At 31.1% G+C, this 23,476-nt stretch overlaps 3 protein-coding genes and 1 long non-coding RNA gene across 4 annotated transcripts; 3 read left to right on the top strand and 1 right to left on the bottom strand.

The window, feature by feature from the left end:
* The first annotated feature begins 284 nt into the window (after nt 1-284).
* Nucleotides 285-4,257, top strand: LOC126666971 (auxin efflux carrier component 2). Its single transcript, XM_050359912.1, has 6 exons — nt 285-1,659; nt 2,008-2,281; nt 2,971-3,056; nt 3,154-3,311; nt 3,515-3,591; nt 3,911-4,257. Exons 1-6 carry the CDS (start codon nt 447-449, stop codon nt 3,975-3,977), a joined length of 1,875 nt encoding a protein of 624 aa, XP_050215869.1. The 5' UTR covers nt 285-446; the 3' UTR covers nt 3,978-4,257.
* A 1,495-nt stretch (nt 4,258-5,752) lies between these two features.
* On the top strand, nt 5,753-10,837 carry LOC126666701 (uncharacterized). Its single transcript, XR_007637972.2, has 2 exons — nt 5,753-5,855; nt 6,178-10,837. It is a non-coding gene; the product is annotated as an uncharacterized LOC126666701 (long non-coding RNA).
* Nucleotides 9,835-12,316, bottom strand: LOC126666700 (E3 ubiquitin-protein ligase WAV3-like). Its single transcript, XM_050359547.1, has 3 exons — nt 11,732-12,316; nt 11,321-11,658; nt 9,835-10,667 (listed from the first exon to the last, which is right to left on the bottom strand). The coding sequence occupies exons 1-3, from the start codon at nt 12,299-12,301 to the stop codon at nt 9,974-9,976; spliced, it is 1,602 nt and encodes a 533-aa protein (XP_050215504.1). The 5' UTR covers nt 12,302-12,316; the 3' UTR covers nt 9,835-9,973.
* Nucleotides 12,317-15,745: 3,429 nt separating this feature from the next.
* Nucleotides 15,746-23,061, top strand: LOC126667462 (uncharacterized). The gene is made up of 5 exons (XM_050360438.2): nt 15,746-16,396; nt 20,557-21,116; nt 21,286-21,468; nt 21,553-21,757; nt 22,220-23,061. The coding sequence occupies exons 1-5, from the start codon at nt 15,862-15,864 to the stop codon at nt 22,903-22,905; spliced, it is 2,169 nt and encodes a 722-aa protein (XP_050216395.1). The 5' UTR covers nt 15,746-15,861; the 3' UTR covers nt 22,906-23,061.
* Nucleotides 23,062-23,476: the final 415 nt, after the last annotated feature.

Below are 23,476 nucleotides of genomic sequence, written 5' to 3'. Positions count from 1 at the left end.
TTGTTAAAAATATATAGCTCGATAACTGCAAAAGATTTTAACCCATAAACTCTACAATGTTTTAAATTTGATTAATAAAAATAAAATTATTTGCGTTGATTATGAGAAATTAAAACCAAGTATCTATCCATGATAAAAAAAATTAGTAAGAATTTGGAATAACAAATGTTGCACATGTTACCTATCTTATAACACACTGAACAGAATCCTATCTGTCTGAAGACAAATTCTGCATTGAAAATGTGTTTTTTGGTCACTGTCTTTTTCATGTCTGGCATCAAACCCTATTTTTCTACATATACTATCTCATCAAAATTTAGATCAAACTCTTTGTTTTGTTCAACAAAAACAAAAAAACTCTTTATTTCTTTCAACAACTTCTTCTTCAACACCTTACACTCTAAACCAACACTACTTCTTATTCTTATTCTTATTTTTTTACGACGATGATTACGGGTAAGGACATCTACGATGTTCTTGCCGCGATCGTCCCATTATACGTCGCTATGATATTAGCGTACGGGTCGGTCCGATGGTGGAAAATTTTCACCCCGGATCAATGTTCGGGGATCAACCGATTCGTGGCGGTTTTCGCGGTCCCGTTACTTTCTTTCCATTTCATTTCCTCGAATGATCCTTACGCGATGAACTACCGTTTCATCGCGGCGGATTCGCTACAAAAAGTAGTAATTCTCTCCGCTCTTATTCTCTGGCAAACGTTCAGCAAACGCGGCAGTCTTGAATGGATGATCACACTCTTCTCTCTATCAACTCTCCCCAACACTCTCGTCATGGGAATTCCTCTCCTCAAAGCCATGTACGGAGATGCCTCAGGTACTCTCATGGTCCAAATTGTGGTGCTACAGAGTGTAATTTGGTACACTTTAATGCTCTTCATGTTCGAATATAGAGGCGCGAAGCTACTCATCTCCGAACAGTTTCCTGAAACCGCCGGCTCTATAACCTCCTTCCGAGTCGACTCCGACGTCGTTTCCCTCAACGGACGGGAGCCCTTACAAGCCGACGCCGAGATCGGAGACGACGGAAAGCTTCACGTGGTTGTTAAAAGATCTAACACGTCATCTTCCATGGTTTCGTCTTTCAACAAGTCGTTAGCTTCCATGACTCCAAGAGCTTCGAATCTGACCGGAGTAGAGATATACTCAGTGCAATCCTCGAGAGAACCAACGCCTAGGGCTTCAAGTTTTAACCAAACAGATTTTTACACAATGTTTGCTGCTAAAAGTGCGAGTCCGAAGCATGGCTATACGAACAGTTTTGGGGTCGGTGATGTGTTCTCGTCGGTGCAATCTTCGAAAGGGGCGACGCCGAGAGCGTCGAATTTTGACGAGGAGACGGTGATGAAGAGCAAGACTAGAGGCGGAGGAGGGAGAAGTATGAGCGGTGAGTTGTTTAATGGATATCCACCGCCGAATCCCATGTTTTCAGGGTCGACGAGCGGTGGAGCGAAGAAGAAGGAGATGGGTAATAATAATATCAATAATAAAGACTTGCACATGTTTGTTTGGAGTTCGAGTGCTTCTCCCGTTTCAGAAGGGAACCTTAGACATGCAGTTAATAGAGCTGCCTCCACTGACTTTGGGGCCGTTGACTCTTCTAAAATTCCTCAACTTCAACATGAGAATCTTGCTTCAAAAGGTAGACTACTTTTATTACTAGTACTACTTTAGTTTAAATATATGAGAATTTTGCCAATTTGATTTATTTGTTTTTATCAAATATAACTACGATTAGTTCGTAGTCGACGTGACAACATTGTACGTCTTTTAATATAAACTATAGTCTATTTAGCATATATAACATCATGTCACGTCGACTCCCAACAATCTTAACTATATTTAGCGAAAAATAAAAAATGGCACAAAAAACCGATAAAATTTGAAAGTTTGATAATATTTAACACAAAACTAAATTTATAATTTATGGTAGATGAATTAATTTTTTCTTGATATTTAAACTAATGCAATTTGATTAATGTTTATGTAGCTATGCACAAACTAAATGACAATATGAGTCCAATTGGAAAAGTGAATGGAGAAAAGGTGGACATGGAAAATGGAATGAAGTTTGCAGAAAATGGATCATCACCGTTCAGTTGCCAAAAGAAGATGGACGGTGGAGATGGATCGAAGAAGCACCAAATGCCACCAGCCAGTGTAATGACTAGGCTCATATTAATCATGGTGTGGAGGAAGCTTATAAGAAACCCTAATACATATTCAAGCCTTATTGGTGTTGTTTGGTCTCTTATATCATTCAGGTAAGTGCACCATTAACACATAAAAATAATGCTTAATGGCGTAAAAATTTACAAACTTTAACATATTTTGTAAATTTACCATAAACTTTTAAATTTGACAAATTAATACACAAATTTTTAATTTTTTTATAATTTTAGCACCGATCAATTTTTCATGAAAAAAATGATGATTCGGACGCCGGAACAGTTGTTATTCTGATGTACACATCAACATTTTTCTCTATTTTTTTGAAGGAAAATTGAGCGGTGTTAAAATTGCAAAAAATCAAAAAATTGTGTATTAATTTGTCAAAATTGAAAGTTTATGTTAAATTTGCAAAACACGCTAAAATTTATGATTTTTACGCAATTAAGCCTAAAAATAATTATAAGCTCATAAAAATAAGAAACAAATATTGTTTTTAAACCTAGTAATAATGTGTGTAATAGACATTAATTATCAAATTTGCTTGGTTCAAAATTGTATATTTTCCGAAAACGATATACTTTTTACTTTTTGAAAATGTTTCTTTTGTCTCTTTATTTACCCCTAACCAAACTGGTTTACATGAAAAAAACATAACGTTTGTGTTAGTGTCCGTTCGAGTTTCAGTTATACTACAAAATCATATACTACTAATAATAGTGAAATTTAATTTATGAATTTATGCGAATATATAGGGGTCTAAATGTAAGAAATGAATTTGCAGGTGGAACATCCGAATGCCAACAATTGTAAGCGGATCTATATCAATATTATCCGATGCAGGCCTTGGGATGGCTATGTTCAGTCTAGGTATATATTTTCTCATCTAATACATCTAATTAATATGTCAAATAATTTAAACTCAGTTTTGATTTATGAAATTAAAACTTAATTTGGGTTAAAACAGGATTGTTCATGGCACTGCAACCAAAACTGATAGCATGTGGAAAATCTGTAGCCACATTTGCGATGGCGGTGAGGTTTCTGACGGGTCCTGCTGTTATTGCTGCTACCTCTATTGCTATTGGTCTTCGTGGCACACTTCTTCATGTGGCTATTGTTCAGGTTCACTCCCTATACTTCCAAAATGATTAATTTAAATAAAATTAATTTTTAAATTAAAATAATAAAAGCATTTCATACTTTTTTTAATTAATTATATCAAAGATTTGAATATCATTAAATTTAAATCATTATTGTATATGTTTTGGTTAGTACAAAATATGATTTTTCAATTGCAACTTACTTTTTTTAATACATGCATGCAGGCAGCTCTTCCCCAAGGGATTGTACCATTTGTATTTGCCAAGGAGTACAATGTCCACCCTGACATACTTAGCACAGGGTAAGTTTTAACTTATCTTGATCATAAAAATGATTATAAGTATTTACTAATATAATTACAATTTAATATTTAATATATGAATTTGGAGAAATAAAAAATATTTCTTCCATTTCGAAGGTTTCTATGTACAGTTTACATATAAGGTTTATGTTTAGATTGCAATTAAAATACTCCTACTTATATTTAATTTTGTATCTTTCTGAAATTTATTAGATTTTTCTCTATATTCAAATATTTACATATAAAAGATTTTTAAACAAAATATATTTTTTTAAAATTTGGTGGCTGTTAAATTAATTTTTGTAACGTGTATGTGCAGGGTTATCTTTGGAATGTTAATTGCATTACCGATAACAATACTTTATTATGTGCTGCTGGGGCTATGACTCGAAGAAAAACAAGGGAACCAGACCTTCAAATTAGTGTAAATCAGATCTGAGTCAATTAGTTTAATTTTGACCATTGGAATTGGCGCAGTGCACAGTCATTGCTTAATCATATGCATGTGGCTGCCTTCAGCAATTTTTATTTATTTTAATCAATGGGGAAAAATAGAAAATTATGAGTAGTAGGTAGGGCATTTTAGTTATGTACCTCCTTTTTCTTAGTAGCATTGTTTTATTCCAAAATTTACATAGTTTAGACAAGAAGATTTCCATTTACTTCTTTCTTATTATACTCATGAAAAATATTTTATAATTTACCTTTTTACACCACCTATAAACATTGTTTTTTATTCAATTTCCTTATTAAAGTGTATAGTGCAAAAATAAAAATTTAATGTATGCATCTTTTTATTATCATATCAGAAGATACAATAAGATGAGTTAAACAAATGAGTTATATATTATTACTATATATTTATATGTTCATAATCCGGTTAGAATATTGATACAACTATCAAACTTTAATGTATTTATAGAGTGGTAACCGATTTTGAAATTTATATAATTAAACTTCAATTTTACTGACAACGATGCGTCTATTGATTATTTTAGAAGTATATGAAATCACACAAGTAATAAAGAATAAGAAGGATGTTGATCCCAGAAGAATCTAAATTTGCCTATTGCTTTTAATTACTAGTCTAAAACTATTAAATTAAGGTCTCATCACCTTGCAACCCATAGACAGATAAAGAAAGTTAATAATTTGGGTAATATCTTATCATAAGGGAAGTGGCGACCGGTGAAGAGTTATCAGATGTGAATATTGCAAATATTAATAGAAGCAATGGATTCGAGGGGGATATTTTGAATGTGTCAACTCCAAAGGATGAAGCAAATAAGATATGGCAAATTGGACATGATCTGATTATTTTTCAGCGTAAAACCAAATCAGCCACCCTGTGTATATTGGCGCAAAAAATGGATTCTATAACTGGCTTTTAGTAAAATTAAGGTTTTTTTTCTTTTCGAGATTTTTTTCCATCTATGTCTTTGCCCCTATGTTTCATTTTTTGGAATTGTAGAGGAGGGTTATTCAACAACAGGAAGCATAAATTATTCGTCGTTTGATTTTCACTCATGATTTATTGTTCATTGGTTTGGTGGAGTTAAAAAAAAAGTTATGGATAATTTTTTTAGTAAGAATTTTTGGCTACATTTGGATTTTATAATTTAGTCTAAGCCTCTTTAAAAGAAACCAAATTGAACTTTAGCCAAGTAAGTGATTTGTTGACTTAATGAGAAATTAGTGAATTTCTCATGATTATGCACTAAAATTAGTTAATGATTATCGTTCATGTATAAGCACTAATGGTATGCTGTTTATGAACTAAAACAATGTAATACCCCGTTTTTTTTAAAAGCGTATTTAAGCCACATATTCCGATTTGTGTGACCGAGATTATGAAAAATAGTTCTTAAATTCAAAATATGAATTTAATTATAGGAAAAAGTGGACAATGATACAAAAAGCCTAAAATATTATTTTGGGATTTTTTGTGATTTTTTGAATATTTAAAATGATTTTTATGAATTAAGGCTTAAAACTGCTAAAATAGATAAACTAAAATATTTTAAGAGCCCGAAAATTAATAATCAAATATTAGTGAAATAATATTTGGAAGTGTTTTTGAAAATTTGGAGTCAAATGATGAAAAGTCATTTTTAGCCCTAAACTTTGACTATTTCCGAAATTATCCAAGGGCAAACTTGCAACTTTTCAAAAAACTTGTTTTTATCAAGCCATCTTCTTATCTAAAATCTGATTTCATATTTTTTCCATTGTTGTGTGGGTGCAAGCTTTCCATTAACTCTTAGGTATGTGATTTTGAACTTATTTCTTTATGATTTCTAAACGAAACACATAGATCGGCATTGGTAGATTTTTATTCTAAAGTTTATTTTACGATCAAGATAATTTTAAAAGGTGATATTTGTGCTTTTAAGGGCTGATGTTGATGAGCTTAAATTTTATGGTTGGTATTCTTTATAAAAATGTTTATGAATGTATTTCTGACGTTTGTTTCGAGTTTTGATCATGGTTTTATAGTTTATATGGGCTGTAAATTTTTAATTTGTTAAAATAAATGTGTTTTGATTGATTCTGATGGCTTTTGGTTGGTTAAAACCGATCAAAAAGGCATTTTTTGACGTTTCTAGGCATTTTTGGCCTATTTCCGTATCACCGGCCACCAGATTCCGGCAACCGGAGAGGTGGACAACAAGGGATAGAGCTGGACAGACCTATAGCATGCTTGTCTCGGCAGTTTGTTGCCGAGAAGGCTTCGGTAGAAAATTACCGAAGTGACTCGGCAGTTTCTGCCCAAATGAGGACGGGGAGGCAGAGCCTCCTGACTAGAGGCTCAAACCATCATCCTCGGGGGCCCAAGGACCAAAGGCCCTGAGTGGTTGTGACGATTAGACAAAACGTTTTGGCGATTAAACGTTTAGTTTTTGACGTATTCGTATGTTTTAAAAAGTCAATATTTTTAGAAATATGTCCTACTGGTTTATATATGATATATTGATGGTTTATATGGATTTTGGAATTATAATTGATTATAATTCTATGTTTATTTATTTATTTAAATAAACTATGACAGATAGGATTTATCGTAAGAGTTACGATTACTCGGAAAGAGATAGTTGGAATCAAATTTGGATATTTGATTATTTGATTTCTTTTGCTTAGTCGGTCTAAAGTGTATCTTAAAAATTAGAAGTTTTTTTGATGAAATTAAAAATTAGAAGTTAATTCATTTATTAATGTTTAATTTCTAAATTAGATCAAGCGAATTTTGTCGCGGGTACTAACGAGCAACGGCTTTGATTTTCAAAACGGACAATATCTTATTTGTGGAATAAGCGAGTACTATGAGTGTTTGCAATTTATACTGATGAAAATTAGTATTAAAAATATTTGCAAACTGCTTTACATGATTTATAAATGATTTATTTAATTTGAAATTTAAATTGCATTAAGATGCACACATAGTTTTGGAACCGATTTGAATTTATTAAAACATACTTACTATTGGGCGGCAATAGTGCTGTTGATCACCAGTATAGCATTCATGTGATGAGTTATCGAGTCCGGGCGACGACCAGGAAAGTCTGAGGTGACGGCCTAAACTCATGGGAAGGATTTCTATGGAAAAAGCCTAGAATGTCCTTACAGATCTCGAGGCGACAGTATTAATTTATGTCCAAAGGCGACTATATAAATTTTACGGATGTTGTCTAAGTTTACAATATATTCTCCTAATTACACATAAGTTTGTTATGTGTCTTACGACATTTAAGTGTTTGACACATAATCCTTAAATGTCGATTAATAGTCTAAGTGTGTGACACTTAGCTAAGATATGTGTCTTAAAGAGATAAAGTGAATTGTCTCAACACATTCCACTAATTCAATGCTATATAAGAGAAGGTTATTGCATTTGTACAACAATTGAATGCTTATGCTAAGTTTGTGTTGTTAACAAGTTACTACACACACTCTTCTCCTTTATTTCAAATTGCTATTTCTTTAGAGAAAGAAATGAGGAAAAGATAAAGAAATGAAAGCTATAAGCATATTTGAAGGCGTTTAAGTGATAACTTTAGAGAACGCTAGAAGTTTATTCGAAAGAGTTCAATGATTTTGTACAATCTTACATGTTCTTCAAACACATAAATCAAAAAACTTAGTGAAATTTTCAAACATTCTAACAAGGAGTGATCAATTAAAAGTTGAGGGTTGGGTCTCTTGTCTCGAGGAACTCGAGCCGATCACTTTAAGGCAAGTATTCAATCACAAGCATACTCATGTAGACGAGTTAGATGTCACTGCACTTTCGAGACTTTAAAAATCTTTGGAGAACCGATTAAGGTATTCTTCGTTGCTTTCTTTATGCATGCTACTAACACTTAATGATACATGATACACCGTGTTGGTATTGATTTAATCAATTTGTAGATTGTATATTTTTGAATTTGAATTGAAATATTTTCCGACCTTCGCTTTCCGCCGCGCCAACATTATATTCATTAATTTTAGATTCACTCGAAGAATTCTCCTTAGTAGTAAACATATGAGTTCTGGAAAATATTAGGTTTAACTACTAATGAATGCTGTAAATTATGAACAAAAACAATAATAAAGAAACAATAAAGTTAAATAGCAAAGAGAAACGATAATAATAAAAGAATGGAGAATATGGAGAACGTGCAGAAATGGTTGATAAAAAAATGCAGTCGGACAATGGAAGAAAAAAAGATGAAGAACAAGTATTTGAGAAAGGCCTAATCACTCAAAAACCCCTCACCTTTAAACTTTTTTTCAATTCCACCCCGACGTTGAAAATTTGTCAATTTTACCCACTTTTAAATTTTCCGTTTTCAATTGTACCCCAATATTTTAATTTTTGTTAATTTTTTTACTTAAATGATGAAATCATTCAATTAATTAAGTCTAAACATGAAATTAAATTCTTTTTTATTCAAAAAAGTACAAATAAGTCCTTTATTTTTAAAAACTAACTAAAAACCATAATCAAATTAACACTAATTTAAATTCTTAATTAATTTAACTAAATTTAAATAAATTTTAAAAATATACAATTAATATATGCGAGACATGGACAATGTTTTAAACAAATTTCTAAACGCAAAAGAAGTTATTTTAATTTTTTAGGGTACAATTGAAACACAAAAATGCAAAATAGGGTAAAATTGATAAATTTTCAATGTCAGGGTATGATTGAAAAGGGGCTAAAAGATCGGGTTTTTTTTAAAATATTAGGCCTTTGAGAAAAGAAAGAGTTTGAAATTGACAACTTCTCTACTAAAATCAAACCTTAACATTTTGAAAAAGTTAGAAGTGTAGAATAAAAAATTTCGCATTTGATATGAAAATAAAGCATAAAAATTATTGTAATATGTCCAGAATTATAATTTTAAATTGTATTAAGATTTTATTAATGGAGTATTTGAGAGAAGGATAATTTTGTTATTATTGGCTAATGGCCAAACTTATTTAGAAGTCCATGTATTTTACACTCGTAGGTCCTTATACTTCATTTTTGTATTATCTGGTCCCTCTATTTATCTATTTTTTATTTTCAGGTTCTTTTCGAGTTTTTTTCTGTCCTTTTGTGTGACTGTAGGGAAAAAATATTGTAAGTAGAGGGACTGGAGGAAACTCAAAAAGGACCTGAAAATCGAAAATAAGTAAGTAGAAGGACCAGATAATACAAAAATGAAGTATATAGACCTACGGAAAAAAAGTGTAAAGTACAGGTACCTCTAGATGGGTTAAGTCTTGGCTAATTAGGAAGTATAAATCTAATTAGAATTAATACTCCTAATGTTATTTAGATTATTTACTCCCTATAAATACACTACCTTATTCATCTTTTAGATTGCACTAAAAACCGAACACACAATATATATATATATATTAATGTGAATAAGGGAAAAAGGGGGTGCGTGTGATGTGAGGAATAAAAGTTAATTCTAACCCTTTCAGGTTACTTCTTGTAGTGAGTTAATCACTTTGTGGGTTTTTCTTTTAAGGGAATATTTATTAGAGGTGTTCTCTATTTGGTGATTTTTCACCAATTTTGTACTCGTTTTGATGATTAGTGGATGACTCGCTTTTTTCGCCCGTGTATGTACGCTTTAACGCCGAACCACATAAATATTTTGTGTTATTTATTATTTTTCTATATTATTATTTGTTGATAGAATTCAGAATTAAATACCTACCGAATCTGCACATACCAGTCCGGTTATAAACCGATCAAGACAATACTAAAGATTCAACAACCAGTATTAATGTTACAACAGAGGATAAAACGTACATATACGAGCTTCAACAATTCAGAAACCATATACTACAATAATTTCATTTATTCAATACAAAATCGGACGAAAATTAAAATTAGCGGCATTTAACTGACTGCTTTTTTGACTGATTCGATACATTGAACAGCTTCATCAAGCGAATTCATAGCCTTTTCAATATATATGTCTTTTCCCCTACTGATAAATCTTTCAGCGGATTGCAGAGATTGAATGGCCGCTTTAATATAGAAGCTAGAAACTCCAGCAACGGGAGGGAGTGAATTGGCAGTGATTTCTTTCTTCACATCCTCCTCCGCGGAATGCGGTGGCTTTTCGGGATCTTTGTCGAACAACTTAGCTTGCTCAATGTATTTTTCCATACGTGGAGTGGCAAAGAGTTTCACATTATCAATATCATCACCTCTTGTAGCGAAACGTTGGCGATCATGGGATGTCTCGGAGGAAAGTGCGAAAGAACGCCCTTGTTCTTGGTAGATTATTTCCTTTTCCATTAATCCAATCAACTGCTGGATTTCTGATTGTAGCATCTGAATTATTGGATCAGACTTGTCAGCCTCCTTCAATTTATTTTGGGCGTAGATTAGCTTGTTCTTGGCCATGGTTGTCTTAGTTTCGCCCCCATCATCAGCGAGTATTCTCGCATTTTTCATCTCTTGTGCAGTCGATATACGAGTTACCTCGGCCAGCAATTTGGAACTCATTTGCTGTTCTTGATTGGTACCTGCACGCTTCGCAAAAAGGATCGAGGGAGGTGGTGGAATAGGTCTCTGTCCCTTAAAGCTGCACATTCATACATACGAGCAAAAAAACGATGATATACTTAAAGATTGTTATTAATTCCTAGCTTTTATCTAAACCAAAAATTGTGTTGTATTTAACTTAAGAATTAAGTTGTGCCAAATTTTTTAATTTATATTTCAATTTGGAATCAAACCTTGAATTCTGATGCATCACAGTTTTATTTTTGTTTTCAGGCCAAGTATTTCTAGCTTTTCATTTTAATGAGCCTATATAGCAATCTAATATCAAAATATTATAAAAATATGTTGTTATGTTAGGCGCCATATCAAATGACATCCATATACTATTTAATCTAGTTATCGTATGAAATTGAAAAAAATTAGATGTCATAATCAAAAATTAAAATTGAAGGCTTGGTACCACTTTGACATAAATTAAAGGTTTAGTTTCAAATATAAAATATAGGATACACTTTAATATCAATTAGATTTTTAATTCATATAGCTGGCGTTTATACTTTATTATTAATCAACGTAGTTAAAGAGTAGACAAAAGAGAGTTCAATTAATTTCTGAACTTTGATTTTGTGTAATCCAAAACTAAATGAAAATTATAATTTCATTAATAATCTTAAGAAAATGTTTCAACGACTTGAATATTACTAATACTTGTGCATGGTATGAAAGTAATACCTGTATGAGTACGTAATCTTGAGAACATCCGCGTCATACCCATCGGTAACTGCAGGAAGAAGAAGGTCTACTACGACCTTGCGCTCCTCTTTGCTATACAGCTCGCCGAAGCTAATGGTTACAGATCCGGCCGCATCGTCCTTGCATTTGGGATAGCTTCCGGCTGAGACATGCTCTATTCTTGATTCGTCCACCACTTGTGAGATGGTGAGCTTCAGGTCCTCAACAACCACCGTAACAAGCCCGGCCAAGCACGCTGAAAAAGCTTTGCTCAAGTTGTCTGTCTTTTGCACATCCGAGAACGTTCCATTATTATTGTCTGCGATAGCTTTGAGCACCTATTCGAACAATTTTTTTTATTTAAATTATATGGATCGCTCTAGCAATAATTAAAGTACTGTTTGAACCTACCACAGGGTCATGGTTTGAGCCCAAACCAAATGTAAATACAGGAACTACGGCCTTCGTAAAAGTAGCAGCATCACCCGCCGTCTGCTCCCCATCGGACATAAGCATGATCCCAGCCACACGGTCGCTGCTACGACCAGGTTTATTAACCACTTCTAAGCCGACAATAAGGCCATTTAATATGTTCGTTCCGCTTTCTACTTTTAAACCATTGACCAGCTTTTCAAGATTCTTTTGAGATTTCTCACTTATCGGGCACAATTCGGACACTATACTGGCTGTGTCCGAGAATGTGACGATCGACAAACGATCAATAGGGGTAAGTTTCTTGATCACGAAGAGTATGGCGGTTTTCATCTTTTCTAACTTATCGCCGTCCATGCTTTCGCTGACATCTAAAACCGCCACAAGATCCAATCCGGGCCTGTCATCGGTGGAGTCTCCTCCCCTGACCTCCAACAATACTTTGAGTTTGCTTTCATTAAGTGGTGCGGTATATTCATCTTCGGTGATCACTTCTACTCTTCCACCTATCAGTGTCAATATTGGTTTCGCACCTGAAAATTTAAACATATAAAAGAAAAAGTACTGATAAATCACGGATCCTACTAAACGTTATCACTACGTTATCAAGTATGATGCATAATTTAATCATAAAACGAAGTTTTTCGTAGCTTAAAATTAATGAACAAGATATCATAATATAAACCTGAGTGGTTGCTAAGTTTTTATTACTGGCTTACAAAAACTCCCATTGATATATAGGAAGAAATTTTAGATATTAGTCATTTTTAATTGATATTTATTTTCTCAAGTCAATGATATCCTAACAAAACTCTCTAGCATTTCTTTCTAGCTATTTCCTTGTTTGTGCCAAATGAACAAAATAGTCATATTTGTGTCTATTTATTGCATACATTCTATTTAATTGGCGAATCGGTTACAGTCCATGAAGAAGTTGCTTTGAAAGACCGTTTAGACGTTGGTCAGATAATTTCTTCTTATTTTAGACAAGACTTCTTGCTCTCCTCCTTCGAGGAGTAAATCAATTTTTTTTTTTTGTAAAAGTTGAAATAAATTATATTTCATGTAAATTATATTTTTTTATGGATTTTAATTTTAAAAGGTTAGTTGAATTTTTAAGGAAGAAGGTGTTTTTATACAATTAATAACATTAACATGTAATTAGTACATAAATTTAAATTGAAAGAATTTTATTTTATGTTTCAAATAAAAAAAATCAATTTAATGTTTTTGGGTAGAGACGAAACCTAAAAACCCAAAAAAGGGTACAAACGGTTTTTTTCAACGTGTGTATAAGCCGAAAAAAAGTTTAACGTGAGTGATTTTTAAGTAATTAGGTCTAATTATAATATTAAAGTAATTAATTAATAAGATAAAAATATAATACTTTAGAAATATTATATGTATATTTTCTAAGAAATTATTAATTTTTATATATATATATATATATATATATATATATATATATATATATATATATATATATATATATATATATATATATATATATATATATATATATATATATATATTCTCTTAATAAGTACCGGTGATCGTCCTTGAAAAAACACTACGTCATCTTCAAATAATAATAATAATAAATAATATCTGTAGATTTCTAAATAATAATAATAAATAATTTTTCTAGATTCTGAACTCTTGATTTTTTTCATTTAAATAATTCTTCGAAATACAAATTTATATTTATTTATATTTTAATTCCGATCTAACCCTTTAGAAGACCGACTTACAATCTAATATGAAATCTATCATGAATGAGAAAATACCTTCTCAAAACCAAGACATAACCCAAAAAAAGACTTTTGGGGAACAAATAGATTAAATAATGACTCAATCAAACAAAAACTTTACAATAAAATTCAAACAGAGAGGTTAATTGAAAAAAGACTTCACCAAACCAACGACCACAGCAGAACAATACAACAAAACAACGGTTAGATTAATTAAATATTGATAATAATTTCTAGTTTAATTCACAACGATTAGTTCAAGTAAATTAGGTTTAATAAAAAAATCAGAGCACACTTTAATAGAAAAAGACTTCAAGCAAACAACGACCATAACAGTATAATACAACATTACAACGCTTTGATTATTTAAATACTTTAATAATTTTATCCACATTAAAAAATATTTTATTAATATCGATAGTTATAAAATAAAAATTTCAAGAATAGTATTTTTGATCATTTTTAATACCCTAACATAAAAAGATATTTCTAAACAATAATATTAATACGTATAGCTTTATTCGCATACTTTATAAAATAAAAATATAATTACATAATTTCCCTAATATAATTAAATTTCCAAGTATATAATAGAAAGCTAACAAATTCTCTGATATAGCTGTGGCGTTTTAGTCAGGTTAGTCTATGGACCAGAGGTAATCCTGTTTGGACATTTGCGTACCGTATGACATAATTTACAGTCGACCTTCTGATAATTAATATATATGGTGGACGAAAAATTTATTAATTATTAGAATTATTAATTTATTGAATACTTTATAAGATGTAATATTCAAATTGGTTCCTAAAATTTTATTAATTATTAGAATTATTAATTTATAGAGTATTAATTATGAGAGGGTTTAGTGTTGTAGCACACAAGCAATCTAATATTATTTCTAAAATGCGCTTTCTGCTTGATAACGTTTTTGTACGAGTTAAATTACAATTCTGATTCTCGAAGACTTTATCATTTGACTTCAGAATCTAATTGAACTTTCGAGTAGAATTCTAGTTTGATACAATAAGAAGTTCAAATTTATGGTTATGTTTTTCTGCCTCCTTACAATTCTGATTCTTAAAAACTTTTATTTTTTAGACTAAAAACGTATAGAAAATCCTTGCACGAAGGACACAAAACAACAATTAAAATAATGATAAAAACAACAAGATTAATTTATGAATCCTTCCACGAAGGATGTAAAATTATAATTGATTGGCAAGAGCCGTACCTCCGATATTAATCTCATAAGCAATTGTGGCTGGTCGAGATCTAGAAAATCCATTTGGTATTCATGGCAGAATAAACTTATTTTAAAATTAGTGGTATTGTATGAACAAAACAAATAAAATATTTGTTAATTGTTAAAGATGTATATGTAAATTGGAACAGATTACCGATCGAATTCGCCAGCTAAGGCATTGACTACTTTAAGACATTTTGGAGCTCTGCACAGACGTACATGACAATCTAGCAATCATGTCGTCCGCAGGATAAAACAGTCACAATACGAATTACACTTCACTGTGTAAGGATCCATCTAATAACACCCTTTAAATATGTAATTCACAGGTTATATTCTCCAAGAGATTTAAGAGAGTAAAAAAAAAAGCTTCTGTATGCTGGTTCTTTTTTTTTGTTGAAAAAACATTGTAGTTCAAATGAGGAAGAGGAAGGAATAATATATGAAATCATATCGGAAAATGGTAATAAAATTAATATTATTAATAGAACATTTCTATAATGATTCATGGCTTAAAACAAGGGATATTGTTGACAAAAAACAAAAATTCGTAGGTGAATTTAGTCCATTATGTAGGATTATGGACCATCCATAAACGATGTGTCACGTAGCATAATTATAATAAATAATCCAATCGTTTCATAACACATCATTTATTATTATTATTTTTTGATAAAATCATTTATTAAATTTAAATGCTTATTAATTAGAATGATGTGTCATGAGATGATCGGATTATTTATTATAATCATATCATGCGGAAATTGTTTAGAAATGATTCATAATCCTATGTTATAAACCGGGTTCACCTAAAAAATTTCCAAAAAAACATCGTTGCGAAACTTGTTAATGTTCAAAAAATAAAATTCTTTGGAAAGGATTTATATGGTCAACTAATGTACTCTTACACACACAAAACACTTATAAGACTTGAATATTCAATAAATCTAAATATGAATCCAGAAATTAACCATGAACCAGTTCACCGTAAGAATTTCTTAGTCTTGGCCTATTTATAGTCGAAAGGTTTTTAGAGAGCTGAGTACCAAGCGAAAGGATTTATAGGTATCTTCAATCTTTTACTCTCAAATCTTGCCACAGTGAAGAATAAAAAATGACAGAAGAGAGAGGTAGCATAGCCTTTTTCTCAACATACAGACCACCGGTGCCGCTGGACATATTCACTTGTCCGGTGCCGGCAACATCAAGCCGAGACGAGCTTCACATGACTGACGGCATCTCCTACAATTACAACTGCCAAGTCATTCCAACAGAAGCTCTCATGACAATTATCAAGCGTCCCAAACTAAGATCAGAAGCCAACGAGGATGACGTTAAAACCGGCCGTCTCTCGGGGTTTGTTTTCGTCTCCGAACGAGACAACGGCCTCGAGACGCTTCATATCGGACTCCGCTTCGGTGACGACGTACCTGTAGTTAAAGTGTTCAGTTTAGCTGATGTGTATGACACGTTCAATGGTATTCGCATGGAAGACGGTGGCTGCGTTGCCGGTGGGTATGAGGACGGTGTTGATCATTTTCTCGTCTATGTCAGTACCATGGAACGTCCGGAGGAACGTCGTCAGCCTTGGACGGCCGTTTACAAAACCAATCTCAGGACTGGAATCACTCAACGCCTTACTCCATCAGGTTCTCTCATTCTTCTTTGTTAGTATTTTTTATTCTTCAATCTCATGTTTTAGCGACTGAATATTTAAAAATTAATCAAACGGATTTTAGTAAATCCAAATATAAATTTAACATTAATAAAATTTATCAGTTTTATTTTCACAGGCGATCACCATTTGCTTTGTTTTTCTTTTCTTTTTTTGATAAACAAATATAGACCCGCTTGTTTTTGTCCTTTCTAGTACACTAAGGACAAAAAAATGAAGAAACCTAATATTTTTTTAAATTATATAATAAAAACAAAATTAAATATTAATATAAAATAGATTCTGAAAAACTAGGCATCATTAATTGATAGGCACCTTTTCGCTATTTTTTGCATTTTAAAATAGACTAGTGTCGCTTTACGTGTTTCACACGTGGCTTGTAGTGTGACTCGTCAAATTATAAAATGATATTTAAAATTGTATTAATAGTAATTAAAGTAGTTTATCTTATTTAAAATTTTATATAATTAAAAATAATTAAAATACTAATTATTAAATATTTTAAGTAGTTTATTTTAATTGGTACTCTAAACAATTATTTTAATATAATAGTTTATTTTAAATAGAAACTATATCACGCTCGTGATTTAATATGACCCGCTATATATAATTTTAATTTATTACTATTAATTATATTTGTATTTTTATATAATGTTTTATATAAGTTAAAATAATACCATCCACGTAATATATAAATATATTGAACTTTAATTAATCTAACAAAAAAGACTAAATTAAACAAATAGAATAATATAATATTATTTTTTCATATATTTTTACACATTAAAATTATGTATAGCTCGTGACTACTAACCTTTACTTTATGTTTAACATTATGCATGCTCAGTGCTAATGGAGATCCACATAGTGAAGATAAAAAAACAGAGGGACTCGAACAAAGCAAACATTATCAAGCAAAGAAACGTTATTAAACAGCAATAATTAGTTTCCTGTCTAATTTGAAACATATATAGGTCTAATTACAAGGTAGTTTATTTTGTTAAGTATTCTAAGTGGTAGTAGTTTAGTTTAAATGAATAAGTGTGACATAACTAATTTAGCCGGCATCTATGAGAAAGTTATTTAAATAGAATTAGTCTCTTTATATTATTTAGATATAAATATAAATTATACCCTTAATGAAGACTAATCTCGTAATTTTGCCTGTCCCCCCCCCCCCCCCATCCGTGCTTTTATATATAGTACTAGTTTTTCGCCACGTGCTACGCACGTAAGCGATATTTATATGACCCGTTATATATTAAAAATATTGAATAATATGATATTAATATGAATTGAATTATTAAATATACTTGTAGCACATACAAAATATTTGTATGACTAATTAATATCAATTAGATTATTAAATATAAAATTTTACAATCCTTAAAAAATACTAAATTAAATTAGTTGTCCTTAAATTTTATGTTTTAACATATATAGATTTATTATCATGTTGTAACTGACATAAATTAGATGAAAAAGTGATACATTAATGGTTGCAAACCCTAATAAGAAAGATCTACGTGGGTCAAACAACATTCATGGTGGCTATTATAAATATAAATGCCCTATGACATAAAAAAATCAAAATCAATAGAAACAAACTAAGTTAAAGCATAAAATTGAAGATTAAAACGATTGAAGTAAAACAGAATATACTTAATAAATCAAAATAAAGTTTTGATACAAACCATATATTCTCACCAGAGTCATAACTCATTATCACACAACTAACATAAATAATGTAATTGTTCTTAGGCAATTGAGATATCGGTCCAAAAACAAACTATAATAGCTAAAGTTTATATCCATGTCACACGTACCTTTAGAACTGTGCAAAAACCGAACCAAACCGAGCCGTTTCACCGAACCGAACCGAAATTATAATTACGGTTCGGTTTTTTGGTGAATATGGTTTGGTTCGGTTTGTAATTAGGTGAACGTTTGGTGTTCGGTTTTCGGTTCGGTTTGAGCATTTTAAAAACCGAAAAAACCGAAAAACCGAACAAATTAAATAAAAAATAAAAAAATTATTTAAATATATGTAAATTTATATTTTTTGGTTTTAATATTTTAATTATAGTTGATATGTAAGTTAATAAATTTCATACAACATATAATTATGTTAATAAATATATAAAAATATTTATTAGACACTTATTATTTAATATTAAAATTTATTTTATGATAAAAAAATTAAAAAATAGAGAAAGTAAAAAAATTCGGTTTTTCACCGAACCGAACCGAACCAAACCGAATTTTTCCCTTTGGATAGAGAGTTCATAAGACATGAAACTAATATATTTATAAATTCCTCTTATTTGAATTGTATATTGAAATTCATGAAATTATAGAGATATTTTTAAAATAATTAAATTTTGACGTTGTCCGTCATTCATTAAACGATGAATTTCAACTTTCCCGTCTGAAAGTTGAGATTTTAAATGAGATATTTTAAAAAATGAAAAGAATTATAATCTATAGCTTCTCATAACATTTTTCAAACCAAACGATAAATTTTGATAAAATTCATAAATTTTACTCTTTCAAAATCCATTATTCCAAAATAATGCCTTAATGAATATGTAAAGGGTGAATATCATTTTTGATATTTCAATATAGAATAAGTATCAATTTTGATAACAATACAAACAAGTTAGACTATTCAATTTATCTGATACAATAATAACAAAACTAATTATTACTTCCTCCATTTTATATTAATTGATGTCTTTTGGGTAAAACAATTTACTCCAATTAAATTGACATTTTCAACATCCAATGCATTTATAGTACATTTTTTCTATTTTACTTTATTACTCACTATTTTTAAAAATATACAGATGTAATAAATAAGGGAGAAAGTTATTATAAGTATGGGTTAAATATTTTTCAGGTTACCGAACTGTAACTTTTTTGTAAAACGGCTACCGAATTAATTTAATAAGTTACAAAATAGTTACCAAACATATTGTTTTACAAAACGGTTACCGAACAATAAAAAATTACAAAATAATTACCGAACTATTAATTTTTTAAAAAAGAATTTCTTACTATGCATTTTTTCCTTGTCCTTTACAATTAAAAAACAAAAATTTAGCGGCATATTCAATTTTCGTTGCTTTTGTTTTTTGCCGATGGATTTTTAAATCATTATTTAATTGGTGGAAGTGCTCCTGCCAATTTTAGCGACGGAAAATCCTTTTATAAAAAATAATAGTTCGATAACTATTTTATAACTCTTTATACTTTGGTAACCATTTTTATAAAAGATTATAGTTTGATAACTATTTTATAATTTTTTATAGTTAGATAATCATTTTATAGAAAAACTTATATAGTTTGTTAACCTCAAAAATAATTGACCTTGAAGATTTTATACTATTTTATACGCATATGAATTACTCCTCTTTTAAATCTTTTTGTATATCTTCGAAACGTATATGGAATGGAGTAATGTATTATTTGTATAATTATAAAGGCCTAATGCCTTAAAAAAGCAGAAACTTATAATCCTTTTTCGATCTTATTCTGACGTTGAAAATTTATCAATTTTATTCTATTTTGCATTTTATCGTTTCAATTGCACCCCAATTTTTTAATTTTTGTCAATTTTTTTTACTTAAATGATGAAATTATACAATTCACCATGTTTAAAGATAAAATTAAATGCATTTTCATTTAAAAAAGTACAAATAAGTTTTTTATTTAAAAAATAATTTACTAAAAATCATAATCAAATTAAAACTAATTTAAATTCTTAATTAATTTAACTAAATCTAAATAAATTGTAAGCGTGTACAATTAATATATGCTATATATGGAGAAAGTTTTTAAATTTTTTCCAAATGAAAAGGACGTCAATTTAATATTTCAGGATACAATTGAAACGATAAAATGCGAAATAGAGTAAAATTGATAAGTTTTTAACGTCAGAGTAGGATCGAAAAGTGGCTAAAAGGTCGGATTTTTTTAAGGTATTAGGCTTATTAGGAAACTAAAAAAAAATAGAAAAAGATAAAAAAAATCTCATCACATTTGTATTATGCTTGTGTTTGCTCGAAACCGTATATACCATTTTAGTCAGATGGTGTAATATCAAAATCAACTTATCCTGACATGGTTCGACAGGAGTAAGTGATCTAAGCCCTTCTGTGTCTCCATCTGGGGAAAAGGTAGCAGTGGCTTCATTTCAGGGAAAAGGTTGGAATGGGGAGATTGAAGATCTGAAGACTGATATTTATGTGATGAACGTAGAAAATAATCCTTTGGATCGCAACAGAGTGATCGAAAATGGTGGGTGGCCAACATGGGGAAGCGACAACATCATATTTTTCCACCGGAAAATAGTAAAAGGTGGAGACCCAAGAAATGATTTCTGGGCTGTGTTCCGAGCCAACATTAGCACCGGTCAAATCGCCCAAGTGACACCGGATGGATTTGATTCGGTAACTCCGGCGGCCATTAACGACACCAAAGTGGCTGTGGTAACTAAACGCCAAGCATCAGACTACACCAAGGTTCGTCAAGAAGCACATTATCGACATATTGAGATTTTTGATTCAAATGTTCGAGACCAATCTGTAAAAATAACTCAGAATACTAGACCAGAGGCTGACCATTTCAACCCCTTCGTGGTGGATGGAGGAAACCGCATTGGCTTTCACCGTAGCAAAAGCGAACTTCTCCAGGTACACAAATCATTATCCGTAGCAATATCAAACCGCAGCTGAATGTACAAAAACCGATACCTTAATTATATTGCAATAATTTTAGATCATCTATATTTGTGACCGCTGCAATAGGTTTCTAATAGCTAATGTAATATGTACGTGAAGCTAAAAATTGTTAGTTTTGCAGAGTGGAGAGCAGATCAATAGGAATTTCCATAAGCTCAACTCTCCGCATAAAGATGTTGGACTATTTAGGGTGTCTGGTGTATTCCCCACATTTTCTAAAGACGGCTCCAAGCTTGCGTTCGTTGACAATGAGTTTAAAGCTGTCTGGGTCGCCGACAAACAAGGCTTGCGCATTGTCTACAAAGTATAATTCATCCAATCATAAGATTCTATGAATGTTTTATATTTCACCTTATGAAATTTGAGTCATGCATGGTTGGTTGTGCAGACAAAAACTTCAAACAACATCTTTGCACCTGTTTGGAACTCAAATCCAGACAAAGATATGTTGTATGTGTGCATGGGACCTTCGTTCATGGCTAAAGAAGAACTACAAATTTGCGCCATCCCGGAAGTATCTAAAGGTGCACGACAACGTCGACTACTCACAATAGGCTCCTTCAATAATGCCTTCCCATCCACCAATGAAGCTGGTAATTACTAGACTCATGATTATTTATATTTCTTTGAAAATATTAAATTATTTCAACCCTTTTATTATAAGTTTACTAAATATATGAATTTTTTTTTAATATAATCAAAGAAATTATTTTGAAAAGTTAATAGTGGAAAATAGTTTTCAAAATTGTTTAATTTACATGCAACATGATATATTAGAAAAAAAACAACCTAATAATTTTTCTAGTCCTCATTAAAGAGGTAATCTAATTTTTAGTCGTGGCTCTACTAAATAGACACCGGTGATTTTCATTTCCATTCTCTTTTTATTTTTTAATTAAATAAAATAAAGATGCATGTCAAATTGAACAATTAATAAAATTTAGCTAAAATTATAATTTATCTTTTATATTAATCTAAAATTAAATGTTTTTGGACCATTAGATCTACATTAATTATATGATAATATTTGTAAAATGTGTTGAAATTTGTAAAAGGGACAAAATTGGTTTTCCGATCAACAAGGGATGGAGGAGATGAAAAACACAAGAATCTATACATAATGGATGCAGAAAAAGGGGAAAGCGGCGAGATTACAAGGCTAACAAACGGTCCATGGACCGACACACATTGCCAATGGGCTCCAAAGGGAGATTGGATAGTGTTCTCATCGACCCGTGATAAACCTAAAAATGCACCACTGCTTGACAATGGTCTCGATCCAGGGTATTTTGCTGTGTACATTGTGAATGCGGGAGATTCGACAGTGGTCAGAGTTATAAGGAGCGGGGATGACTTTGCGGGGCATGTGAACCATCCATTTTTCAGTCCCGACATGAAGAGCATTGTTGTATCTGCGGATTTTGCTGCTGTGTCTGTTGATCCAGTTTCCTTACCTATTATTGACCACTCTGTGAGGCCTTACGGAGACATCTTCAATGTCGATATTGACTCAGATAATCTGAATAAGAATAAGGATTTGAAAAAGTTTGTTCGCGTCACGCATAGTAGATACGAGAATTCTACTCCGACTTGGACCGGGTTTTCAACGGAGGATCCTAATGCACAGTGGAACATGTTCTTCAAGGGTTTCTACTCGCCAGCATGCCCTTACATGAATTCCGGTGGAGGTGAAAGTTGGCACATGACGGGTCATCTCTGTATCCCTAAAAGGCGTTGTTGATTGCTTTTGTGTTTCTATTAAATGGCTTGGTTTTTTATTCCGCTAGTTTGTGTGATTTTGTTTTTCAATAAATTTGTATTATTTACGTTGGTCCAAAAAGAGCTCATATGGGCTAATTCGGCTTTTTGACCCAAAAGCCACTTATTTATCGTTTTAGTTATTATTTAGGGCTTCTTATTCAAATAACCAACATTCATGTTTGATTTACTTTTATACCAACACATATTTGACATTTTAAAACTAACATGTAATGGAGAAATTATTACTTTTATACCATCCATATAAATAGAACCCTAATAACACAAATCTTCATAATTACAATTATTCTCTCTCTCCTCAAATTTCTCTCTCCTTTCTCTTTCAATTCACCTTCCACACAAATTTCAGATTTGTTCTTCGCACCAATCCGCCTCCGCCGTTCCATTTTTGCCGTTTTGCCTCCGTCGTTTCGCCTCCGCCGTTCCACCATCTTTCTTTTATCATTTTGATTTCAGATCTGAAGTTTTTAATTCTTTTTTTTTTTTCATTTTCAGATTTATAATTTGTTTATTTTTATTGTTGTTTTCACCAT

The sequence above is a fragment of the Mercurialis annua genome, linkage group LG2 (genome assembly GCF_937616625.2).
Source record: "Mercurialis annua linkage group LG2, ddMerAnnu1.2, whole genome shotgun sequence".
Classification (NCBI taxonomy): domain Eukaryota; kingdom Viridiplantae; phylum Streptophyta; class Magnoliopsida; order Malpighiales; family Euphorbiaceae; genus Mercurialis; species Mercurialis annua.
The sequence above is the reverse complement of the archived record's forward strand: the minus strand, read 5'-3'. Positions and strand labels throughout refer to the sequence as shown.